The sequence below is a fragment of the Marmota marmota genome, unplaced genomic scaffold (genome assembly GCF_001458135.2).
Source record: "Marmota marmota marmota unplaced genomic scaffold, marMar, whole genome shotgun sequence".
Taxonomy (NCBI): domain Eukaryota; kingdom Metazoa; phylum Chordata; class Mammalia; order Rodentia; family Sciuridae; genus Marmota; species Marmota marmota.
Window position 1 is genome coordinate 9250857 of NW_025999960.1, and position 12465 is coordinate 9263321.

At 35.3% G+C, this 12465-nt stretch overlaps 1 protein-coding gene across 10 annotated transcripts in view; it reads left to right on the forward strand.

Moving 5' to 3' along the window:
• The window catches only part of Pphln1 (periphilin 1), a 109709-nt gene that overhangs the window by 67358 nt on the left and 29886 nt on the right, over window positions 1-12465 (forward strand). For 8 of the 10 annotated variants that reach the window (XM_048802559.1, XM_015493437.2, XM_048802560.1 and 5 more), the window contains 2 exons: window positions 829-1040; window positions 10080-10136. In XM_048802559.1, coding sequence (XP_048658516.1) covers window positions 829-1040; window positions 10080-10136 — 269 coding nt within the window. The remainder of the gene's footprint in view (window positions 1-828; window positions 1041-10079; window positions 10137-12465) is intronic. The other 2 variants (XM_048802558.1, XM_048802562.1) reach the window with 1 other exon arrangement.

Sequence of the window (12465 nt, forward strand, 5' to 3'; positions counted from 1 at the left end):
TTTTTTTTTTTTTTTTTTTTTTTTTTTTGTAATTTTGAGATTCACTGAGTTGCTTAGGGTTTTGCTAGGTTGCTAAGGCTGGCCTTGATTGGGATCCTCCTGTCTCAGCTTCCTGAATTGCTGAGATTACAGGTATGCACCATTGTGCCCCACCTGTGATATCTCTTCTCTGAAATGCTTGAGACTAGAAGTATTCAGATTTTTCCTGTCTCAGCCTCCCGAGCTGCTTGGATTACAGGTGTTCACTATTGCACCTGACCTCTGTATCTCTTCTCTGAAATACTTAGGACCAGAAATATTCAGACTTCAAAAGGTTTCAAAATTTGGAGCTTTTGGGATTAGGGATGCTCATGCTCTACCTGAGCATTCCCAATACTTAGAAAGGAATAAATAACATGTCATGGAATGTTTCACTAGGAAAATCTTTGGTATTGCTAGGTGCCTTTGGAATTGTAGTAACTGTGTGGTTTATTGTTAAAGGCAAGAAAAATAGTTTATATAACTCTGTTTTTCACATTTTAGAATTTGTGCTTGCTTAGAATAAAGTAACTTTTGTCCTTGACCATCTGGCTTTTACTTAATTGAAAAAGTGGTGCATTCTAAATCATATTTAACTGATAGTTTCATTTTGTTAACTGACTTCGGCAGTTAGGTTTTGGTAGAACAAGGAACCAAGATTACAATATAAAGAGTAGCTTGTAATTAGAGCTTTTGCCATTTATGTGTGTGTGTGTGTGTGTGTGTGTCTGCGTGTGTGCACGCATGCAGGCCTGTGTATGTATATGGAATAGAGGATATAATTATCTTTTCTTATTTTTTTCTTCAAAGGGACATGAGAGATGGCTTTAGAAGAAAAAGTTTCTACTCTTCCCATTATGCGAGAGACCGGTCACCTCATAAAAGGGATGCTCCTTATTTTAGAGAATCGCCTGTAGGTCGAAAGGACTCTCCACACAGCAGATCTGGCTCCAGTGTCAGTAGTAGAAGTTACTCTCCAGAACGAAGCAAAACATATTCTTTCCATCAGTCTCAACATAGAAGTATGTATTTTATATGAATCCTTTTCCTTTCACAGTTTCCACTGATGGAAGTGTACTAAGACAAATTGCCTCATAGGTGTTATAACTTTAATTTGAAAAAATCTAAAATTTATAGGGAACTTTAAAGAATAGTATAATGAATACTAAATACATGGGTTTCCCCAACTCTTTGAAGTTGGGGTCTGCTTAACCTTTCACCTTCAAATTTAGTGCAGAAGTATATTCTAACTGGTTGTAAGCCAAGAGAGGGAAATCAAAAAAAGTCCAGAATATTTCTTTTACTTTTAAACTTCCTTCCTATTTAGTGTCTTTTTCAAATAATAAGAATTTTAATTCATTAGCCTCTGCCTCCTGCATGATGAGAGTGATGGAGAACTACCTGTCATCATCACATTGTTTTCTCTTGTAGCTGTTGCCTGGATCTGTGTTGAGCAAACATTTATCTGTTATTCCTTAATTTGTAGAGCTAGGCAGAGTGAGGCTTTCTAAAAAACATGTTTTTGATTATAGGTAGGTGTATGAATGATGGTGTGATGGTGTAAGACTTAAGAATATCATTGGAAAGCTCTCAAACCAAACCAAAACAAAAACATAGCAACTCTGTGCTTGATAGCTTAATATAATATGCTTGAGACACTTCTGGGAAACTGGAAGTTCTGTGGAGCTTAATGTTAATGAGTGTTTTCTCCTTTGCTTTTCTCTCTCCCACTTGCATATTAAAAACCCCAAACAAAAGCAAAAAGCCTTCAAGATAACAACCTCTAAACTTAGTGAGTGCTTTCATGTGCAGACATATGGTAAATTAGCCAGATGCCTTTTAAGTATTTGTTTTCTGAATATGTATGACTTAAGTCAAGATCAATTAATGATTTGATTAAGAGGAAGAAAGTATCTATGGAAACTAATAATGAAGACTTTTTAACAAAACATAAAATATTAAAACAGAAACTTGAGATTCTTATTTGATAGCTTATAGTGAAGCTGTTAAAAGTAGAATTGGTGAATTAGCCTTGTTTTTTTTTTTTAATATCCTTTAAAACAGAAATTTCTGGGAGACCATTTTTTTTCTGTTTTTATGCACTTGGCTGCTTTGTGACCAAAACTCTAAAGTCTTAAGATGAAGTATGCATGAGACATAATGTGATATTCCTCTCTCAGGATCTCCAGTATACTGTTCCCATCTTTTGAGGTTCAGTATCTTTAGTATGTGGAATGGTGGAAAGATTGGGGGACCCAAGATATGGAGTAAACTGAAATATAAATATAAATGACTTTGCTAATTCCGTGTTTGTTTTCATTAATCTTTTAACTTTGAAAGTAAAATTCTTTAATGAAGATAAAATAATTTGTTCTGGGAGAACTCTTACAGGATACTTTGGTTCCTTAACTACTTATGCAATACTAAGAAAGTATTTTCTATATTCCTCTCATGCTTTCAGAATACTTATATAAGATCATCTTATTAAAAAGCCAAGAAGTCTTAAGTTGGAGAAGTCTTGTTTTCAACAGTAAATGGAGAAGTAAATATTACACTTGTGATACTAGTTTTTGTTTTATCTGAACATCACAGATATTAATTGTACCTTGCTTTCCTTCAAAGAAATACCAAGGAATAGGATCGTTCAATTATCACCAGCTTAAGCTAGATTAATTAACAATGTGTTGAAATTCAGTTTGTAATGTAGTTGAAATTTTGGTAAAGATCTTAAATGTTTTTACACATTACAGGTTAAAATAATAAGTTTTAAAAATTCCTTATGCCCTCATTTTTTTAATTCTTTAATTTTAAAATTTTTGCTTTTTGTTTATAACTTTTCAGAGTAATTTAACCTGCTTTAATAATAACTAGTAGTTTGACTGTAGTAACTGTTAAAGGACTAAATCTTCATAAGTCTGACATGCATTTTAACATCTCCTTTTTGTTCTTAGTTATAAGCCACAGAATTATTTAACTGTTTTTCCAACTCAAGTGCCTATTTCTCATTTTGTGTTTATATACACATACAACTAAATTTCTTCTACTTAGCTTTTTAGGTAAATCCTATGGAACTTTGTATTGCTTCAGACTAATTACCCTTCTAAATCAAACTTATTTTCAAACCATACTTCACTAATAAGAACTTGGTTCTTATGTTAGTTAGGCTGACCTGGACATAACTGTGAAAGCAACATTCTTTTTAGTCCTTTTTGTTCATATTCAGATGCTAACAGTGTGTAGACTGTCTTTTAACCTCATTTTCTTTTAACATTTACCTTTTATTTAGCATAGTAGCATTAAAAGCAACATCAGAATTCATTAAATTCAGTCTCTTATACCCATTCTTTTATATATAGTATTTTATTTATTTATGTGGTGCTGAGGATCGAACCCAGTGCCTCACACTTGCTCGGCAAGTGCTTTACCACTCAGCCCCAGCCCCTTTTATACACATTTTTTGTTGAAGTCTTTCTTGTAATATCTCAGTTTGGCCATTCCACCTCTGTATGTAGCTCATTGTTTAGAAAATAATCTTTTCCTCTAACATCTACTTAATACTAGTTATTTTTCTTAAGCCACATATACAAACAAACATTTCTTTTTTGTTGTAACGTTTTACATACTGGAGGAGTACTATCATATCCTTTTATTCCCCAGAGTTGAATTTAGATACTTTTAGAGATCTGTTAACCTCAAGCTTTGATCATCACTGTTTGCTGTTACTCAACCACTTGTGATCCTCCAACTTTACTATTATCTTGTCTTTATTTCCATTTAGGGATCTCATTGGAAGGCCTTATCAGATGCACTCTTGCCAAAATTTTAAGTTGTAAAGCATTTCCTCAATCAAACAGTGACATAAAGATTGTGTTGCTTTGTTTTTATAAATCCATTGTGGCTTGCAGGAACTTACAAACTACTTCTTTGTTAATTTATTCTAAACATTTGCCAAATTTGCCAGTGATGCTTATTTTTTAATGAGGCTGTATAGCATTTTGCTTCAATTTAAAAAAAAACATAATTGCTATGGAAGATTTGCAGAGTTTTTGTTGTTGTTAATGTTGTTGCCCTGTTTTTCTCCAGCCTAACTTCCTCTTATTTTCTTGATTTTTGGCAAGTATTTCAAAGAAAGACTATTACTCATCTCTGTTTAATTCTTTTAAAAATACTTGTTCTGGGGCTGGGGATGTGGCTCAAGTGGTAGCACGCTCGTCTGGCATGCGTGCGGCCCGGGTTCGATCCTCAGCACCACATACCAACAAAGATGTTGTGTCTGCCAATAACTAAAAAAATAAATAAATAAATATGTTTAAAAAAAAAAATAAATAAAAAAATAAAAATACTTGTTCTAAGTGTTCAAATATTAAAAACACTTTTGATACCAGTGTATTTGGAAGTGTTCATTATTGAACTTTATTATAGTGGGAAAAGATGTATATCTTAAGAACTATTGGTTATGTATAAATTTTGTGTGCATGTATGTGGTGCTAGGAATTGAACCCAGGGGTTCCCAACAACTGAGCTACATCCACAGTTCTTTTTATATTTGAGACAGGATCTTGCTAAGTTGCCCAGGCTGTCCTCAAATTTGCTATGCTCCTGCCTTGGTTTCCTGAATCACTGGGGTTACAGGTGTGCACCACTGCACCCCCAATAAAGCATTTAAAAAAAATTTAGAGTTTAATTTTGTATTTAGAGAGCAGGCTTTTCTGTGCAGATTTGAAGTAGTAATGGGAATATGGAAATAAGATTGTATACTAGATAATAGAAAGGGAGGCTAAAGCCATTCTCCTAACAGCTACATACATATCATAGTGTTTCTTAGTTGGAACCATTGTATTTGTGTTCAGTATATATACTTGTCTTTTAACAAATAAAAATATATTGAAGATACATGGTTTGCCAAGCAATACAGATCTCTACCATCTTTAGTTTATGATCTAGTTAAAGAGGCAAGCAAACAAATAAATAGGAATAAGCATTTTAGGTAGTATATGAAGGATGAGTAGAAATTTGTGAGAGAATGCCAGTAGAGAAGATTTATTGGGATTAGCTGTGTTCTTTTGGAATTCCTGAAGTATAATTTAATATTTTCCTGAAAAGTCTTGAGCTATTAACGGATTCACACTATTAATTAGCTGTTGAGTTAGATTCTATAATATATCATTCTTATTTGAGAACCCATTGTTTAGTCATAAGAGAGCTTTGGCTGTGAGTTTCCTGGGTGAACCCTAGGAGTACAGGTGTAGCTTTTCTGGCATCTGAATGATAAAAGTTCTAAAGCAGTAATCGATTAATACTGGATGTGTAGACATTTTATAGTGTCCTTGCTTGGTACTTAGAATGTTCTCTCAGTGGCAAGCATTCATAAATGTGTACAGGTGATACAGTATTTTCCTTATGTACAAAAGTGAGATTTACATGCTTTTAGTGGATATATTAGAGCACCACTCAGCAGGGCACTTTCAAGAGTTCCTAGTCAGTTGACTTTACTTCAGCTTGTCAGTATCTGACCTGATAGATTGTGGGGCAGAGATGGTGCAAAGCTTTCTCCACCTCTATACCAGTATCATTTCCCCATCATTTTTGGTTACCTTTAACACAGAACATATTTCTGGGATTGACGCAATGGATACAAGTACCCATTTTCTGTTATAGACTTTCTTGAATGAACTGGTAAATCTCTAAGAAGTCACACTCTTTTTAACCAGAATTCCCAAATTCTCCTGTTTGTCTGTGGTCCAGAAAAACAAGCCATTTTCTATTTCAACTCTTCAGTTGTCAAAGGAGAGATGAATGTAACACCTGTGCTGTGAAGTTTGTTTCTTGAATTTGAAGGTTTCTTTTTGTTGCTATTTGCCGAGCACTGTATGTACTGAGAGTCAGTAGTTTACAAGGCATAGACTCTAACTTTATTATCTCTCTTGATGATTTCTGGTTTGTTTTTTTTGTGTGTGTGCAGTATCCTTTGTTCTTATGAGTTATTATAATGAATAGCACTTGATACTGTTGGATGACTCCTTGCTTTCAGTAGGAAAATATAGAAGAAAGCATATTTTTGAAAGATCATAGTAGATTTGTATTCAGCTATTTCGTTAGGTGAATCAACAAATACTGTGCAATTCTTTTTTTTTTTTTAATATTTTTTAGTTGTCGTTGGACACAATATCTTTATTTATTTACTTTTAATGTGGTGCTGAGGATCAAACCCAGGGCCTCACACATGCTAGGCGAGCATTCTACCGCTGAGCCACAGTCCCAGCCCCTGCAATTCTTAAAGAACTTCTTGAATGTTTTTTTGGAGCTACTTCTCCAGCTTTTGCTTTTACTTTAAAAAATCTTTATGTCTGGTGTATAGAACCAATAAAGATGTTCCTTGACTTACAGTAGTACTATATTCATCATCATAAGTTGAAAATATATTTAATGCACCAGACTACTGAACTTCATAGTTTAGCAACACAGTACACTGTAGAGTTTTGGTTGTTTACCCTTGTGATCAGTGTGACTGACTGGGAGCTGTGGCTTGCTGCCACTGCTTAGCATTCAGTTACAGTACTATACGATACATCATTAGTCCTGGAAAAGATCAAATTTCAAAGTACAGTTTCTACTGAATGCATATGGCCAATATACCATTGTAAAGTTTCAAAATTATAAGTTGAACCATTTTAAGTTAGAAAGTATTTGTAATTGTTTTTTTTTTTAATCTTTATTTTTCTTTAACCACCAATATTTATAAATTTTGATTTCTATACTGCCACTTACAGAATTTTCCTTCTTGGTTTATTTCCTTAATCCTAATTTAAGATTAATTTCTTTTTTTGTGGAACTGGGGATTGAGCCCAAGGGAGCTTTATAAATGAGCTATACCCCAGACCTTTTTATTTTTTGAGACATGGTCTCCCTAAGTTGCAGGCTGGCCTTGCACTTGCAGTCTTACTACTTCAGCCTCTCTGAGTCACTGTGATTATAGGTGTGTGCCATGTGCCCAGCAATACTCATTTTCTTTAGCAAATCACAGCAAAGGCAGGAATATTTTGACCCCTTTTTCCCCCTTTGCTGTCAGGCAGAAAGTTAGTGTCTGCTTACTAGGAATGAGTCGGATTAATTTGAGGTGTAATAGCTAAGTAGCTAGTAATAACATCCTGTCAGTTAGAATGTAGAACAGTGAGTAGAAGGGATAGATTTGAGAAATGTGTTTCATAGTGTTGATTGAAACCAACTAGGAATAGCAGAGCAAAAAGAATTGAGGTTAGGAGGAACACTCACATTTAGGAAACAAAAAGTAACAGAAAAGGAAAGATATAGTTAGAAAGATGTATGGGACCAACATAAAAATACAAAGGCACTGAGGGTTCAAAATGTTCTGGGGCCCCAACCTGTGTTGCTATTGGGAGGTCATGGAACCTTTAGGAGGTGGGACCTACTTAGAAGATTGTCTTTGAAGGGGAATGTTGGGACTCTACTTCCTGCTTTCTCTGCTGCCATGAGGTGTACTGGCCTCTTATATCATTTTCCCATCATGATGCACTGTGCTACCACATGTCCAAAGCAATGGGGCCAAGCCACTGTGGACTACAACCTCCAAAACTGTGACTAGAGTAAACCTTTTCTCCTTATAAGCTGGTTATCTCAGATTTTGTCACAGAAAGGTGACTGATGCAGGTTTAAAAAACCAATTTTAAAATATTAAGAAAATCTTATGTATAAGTCATTAAAGTGTCAAGGGTAAGAGTGAGGTCTTGGGGCTGGGACTGTAGCTCAGTGGTAGAGCACTTGCCTTGCACATGGAGGTACTGGGTTCGATCCTCAGCACCACATAAAAATAAATAAATAAAGATATTGTACTCTACAACTAAAAAAAAAAAAGAATGAGGTGTTTAGTTCTAAAGTGAGCAAATCAGTAGAAACTGGGATGAAGAGTTTAAGCACAGTGGGGTTATTACTATTAAATCTTGTGTTACAAAAAAACACCCCAACACTTAGTGGATTGATTTAGTCACTATTTCTTCAAGATTCTGTAATTATAATGTGTGGTTTTACTGGTGTGTTAGGAATCTAGACCTATTTAAAGCAACATTGTTGGGAATCTAATTAAATGTTCAGTAACTACAATGTCTCTGAAATTTGGAATCAAAATTATGTTGTTTTAAAATACCTTATTTTTTGTATTTGCTTATATCAGTAGAGTGAATATTCCCATCATGATTGATTTTAAGCTATCAACGTATAGTAACTAATTGAACACAAAGTTTGATAGGATGGGTGGTACAGTCCATTCTTACCAGCTAGTATGAGGTGGACTAAGGCTCTAATAGATGTCTGTAAAATATCATTTGTTCTTATCTCTTGGTTTGAAAAAGAATTTGAGGAAGGTTGGCGAAATAAAACACTTTATAAAACAAATAAAAAGATGGAAGAATTTATTTTAAAGGGAAATAAGGATAGGAAATAAAAGTAAGAATAAAGTATATGTCTACCATAATGCTCTAGACAGTTGCTGTACATAAACTAAGAGTTTAACCATAGCAAATAGAAAAGTAATAGTAATAGTGTCCATTGTATATCTAACATAAAAGCAGATCAGCTGTTTAGGATTAACAAAAACTTGCCTCAAGCCAGAGAGATCAGTGAATGAGAAAAGGCTACTGTATCTTCCATATCATTATTGAAAATATAGGATGGCATTATTTCCATGATATTTCTTGAAACATAGTTCAAGGCAGGTTACTGACAATGTCAAACAGTTTTGGAAAAGGGCATTTTTAAGAAAGGTTTTAAATAAATGCTAAAAAGTTTGCCCTTATTGGAGAATTATCTGGGCTTCCTAATTGGTATATTTAGGCTGTTTAGAAAGTTTATTCTATCTGCATCATTAAAAGTTTGCGGGCAAGAAAACCAACAAATGTTTCAGGATTTATAGCTATGGATTTGTTTTTAAATAAAAACCATGTATAAGATAATTTGCTTAAGGAGAATCAGCAAAATTTAGTAATAGGCTGTTTGTTGAAAGCAAATCAGAATGGCTGTTTGAATTTTTCCCCAGTATTTTTCTTGATTTCTAGTGTTGATTCATTTTTCACTCCTGATTTGGTGTATGTGTCTCATTCTGTACAAGTTTTTTGAATTTGAACTTTATGGGTGAGATTAGGTACTTGTAACAATGAATAGAATTGTTCCTTTTCTTCTCTTGATGTCTTATCTTTGATCCTTTTCTCATTCCTTTCTGCCCATGCTGTCCTTGACTGGCCTCATCTTAATACTTCCAGTGAGCTTCTGGCCTATATGGGGGCCGTTTAAATCTTTTCCCTATATTCTCTGGTGGTTCTGTAACAGACTGTGAAATAATATGAGGGCAGGCAGATCCACAGGAGAAAAGAAATAGAAATTTATTACATGTGTATGTAATATATAAGACTCAAAAGAATGACTAAATGGTTGAAGTATGTGGCTTTGGAATAGAATCTTGGGGTTTCAGGTGGGAAGGTGTCAATAAGCTAAGGGATGGTGAGGAGAGGAATGCACTGAAAAGAAAAGGTTTTCTTGCTATGCAGATAAAATCTCAGGTAATGTCTGAGTTGTTCTCAAAAGAGTAAGTGACAGCCTGAAAGCATCTGGTTCAGGTGCCGAACTTTAGTCTCTCTTCCTGATGTGATTTTCCTGATACTATTTGATTCATTTTTAGGCAAATTTAAAGGACCTCTTTTTGCATCTACTGTTTGTTATTTTAGATGTACATTTCTTTTACAAAAGGACAGTTTTTAAGAGCTATTCCTGTGTCTGTTGTTTCCTTGAATAGTGATCTCTGTATGCCAAAGAAGTGTACCTTGTATGGCATGTTTGGTCTCCCATACCCTAAACAAAGATTTTTTCCGTTCTGCTATGATTCATCTTCAGAGGTGGTTGCTCAGGCAACCCAGCTTGAAAGCAGGGTAGGAAAGGGTAGCTAGTGAACACTCAGAAGTTCCTGTTCTTGTTGTTCCTACTTCTGGGTTCTTATCTTTCCATCTGGGCACAGAGGTGCTGGTGTTAATTCCTGCCTGCCCACCTTTCCCTAGAGCCTGTGCGTGTTGGTGCCTCCTACAAACGGCAGAATGAAGGAAAGCCAGAAAGAGGTGAGTTTTGAGCTAGATTCTGATTTGGGATTTTGAAGGGGTGGGAGGCTTGAATAGGTAGAGGTAATGGAAATGGGAAAAATATATAACTGCTCCAAATTAGTCCGTTATTGTCATTAGAGTTAGATAGCACTGCAGCAATAGGATTTGGTAGGATATGTGGGTTCATTGTATGGGCTAGCCATTCCTGACCAGGAATATAACCATCCATGGGAGGCTTAGATCTATAGAATAGAGAGGCCCTTGGCAGGTAGGATCAAGGAATTTCTGTTTACCTTTTCTGTGCTTTTTCTGCTGCCATCATCATTTTCTTTTTCCTTTGCTTCTCGCCTGTCCCTCCCATTTATGTAAACAGGTGTAAAGGAATGTATGTAGATATATGATAAACTGCCTGCCTTGCCTGTTAGTGTTTCTTTGCTTCTGCACACTGAGGTTGGTTGACATCAGCCTAGATTAACTTTTAAGCAGCTTAAATCAGGAAAGGTCCTAAGACTGACATAGGACCATACCTGACATATCTGCAGTACTGATGCCCTGTTTATAAAGGAATTGCTAAATAAGAGATTAACAGCTGCTTGTGACAGATTCTTTGTTTTTTGTTTTTCTTTTTCTTCTGTGTCTAGCACATGCATGTTAGAATTGAGCTTGCAATTATGCTTTTAGTTAGTATAGCCTGCTGTGCTGATTGGTCCAGCACCTCATCTTTCAAGGGCTTGCTTATTTGAGTAGAATGGAGAAGTCAATGCGTGCTAAAGGTAGAAAATAAGTTTCACCTTTTTACCTAATTTTGAATGCCTAATCTTGTCTTTAAGACTTTGAGTTAAGTAGGCTGTGGCTATTCAAAAAGGAATGAGCTGTGATACTTGTTCCTTTAGGAAATTTTGGTATAGTGGGATAGACTGATATTATCTCAGTATGATGTAGAGTTTGCCACATGCAATGGGATACAATAAAGAATAACTAAATAAATCATACTCTTGGCTTTGGTGATGTAATGATGGTTTGTATCATGTTTCTTTTGATTTCTAAGGCATACCGCAAATTTTTACCCTGCTCAGTATGAAAACCTTTTATGGTACCAGGGTTGTGGTACCCTAAATTCTACGTTATGTCTTTTTAAAAACTCCTGGAGCTTCAAAATTGGAATACTCAGCCTAGAGCCAGGAGTTCTCAACCTCAACATTATTGACATTTGAGTGTAGATGATTCTTTTTTATGAGGGTGTCTCCCCAACAGGTATTTTTAGTAGCACCTCTGGCCTCTACTTAGTATGCCTGTGGCATTCTCTTACTGTGACAATCAAAAATGTCTTCACATATTGCTCAGTATGTGGGGTGGGAGGTACAAAACTGTCCCTGATTGAAGGTCATGGGAACAGAGAAACTTCTTGGGTCTTCAGGACATTGGAAAGGGGTGTTATTCACCACTGCCCTAGGTGCTTGGAAACCTTTGAGTTTCTAGGCCTTTGCTTAGCAATCTTGGCTGTTGTGAGGAAGAGCTGGAAGAGGCGTTTTGACCAGAACTGGCTTTGCCTCAGTTTCAAGGTCGTTTTGCCTTTGCTTTTGCTTTTGACTTGCTCTTCTGGCCTTAACCCACTCTCCAGTCTCAATCAACTCTGTGTGACTTAAAAGTTGATGCCACTTTCTTCTTTTCTCCATATTATTAATTGTTTGTTTGTTTTCCCCCACTCCAGCAACTAAGGGCAGAGAGTTTGACAATTTAGTGAAATGTTTTTCTATCAATAACATTATTGTTACCAATTTTAAAGATTATATTTAAACATACTTTTTGGTTGTTGTTGAACCTACTAAAGTAATATTGCTTAAATGTACTTCCTGGCTTAAGTTTCTATAAAACATGGTGTATGTGTACAGCACTTAAGTATCTGAAGTGACTTAAGATAGGGTTAGTGGCTTTAGACTTATTTCATGCCATCTAACAAATATTTGGGAATTCATTCATGCCAGGCTCTGGATTAGTACTCTGAATTATAGTTTTCTAATTTTACTTTTTAAACTGTATAAACATTTCAGGAGTATCTAAATTTCCTATACATAGCTCTCCTTGAGCTAGCCTTTGATTAGCTCTATTAGTATCTATATAATAACTACAATAACGATTTGCCTGTTTATATTGTGATATGTTAAATATTAACATGTAGTCGCAGGGAAAAGGAAGCATTCATGATTTAAAATTGTGTTTTGCCTTTCCTCAGGCATTGTCTTCTCTGTAGCCTCCAGGTTTGATAACTGATATTGGTGTGGCCTAGATTGCCATATATATCATTTGGTTCTGAGTTACTTTAAATATTTGATCTTGTCAGTCTCTG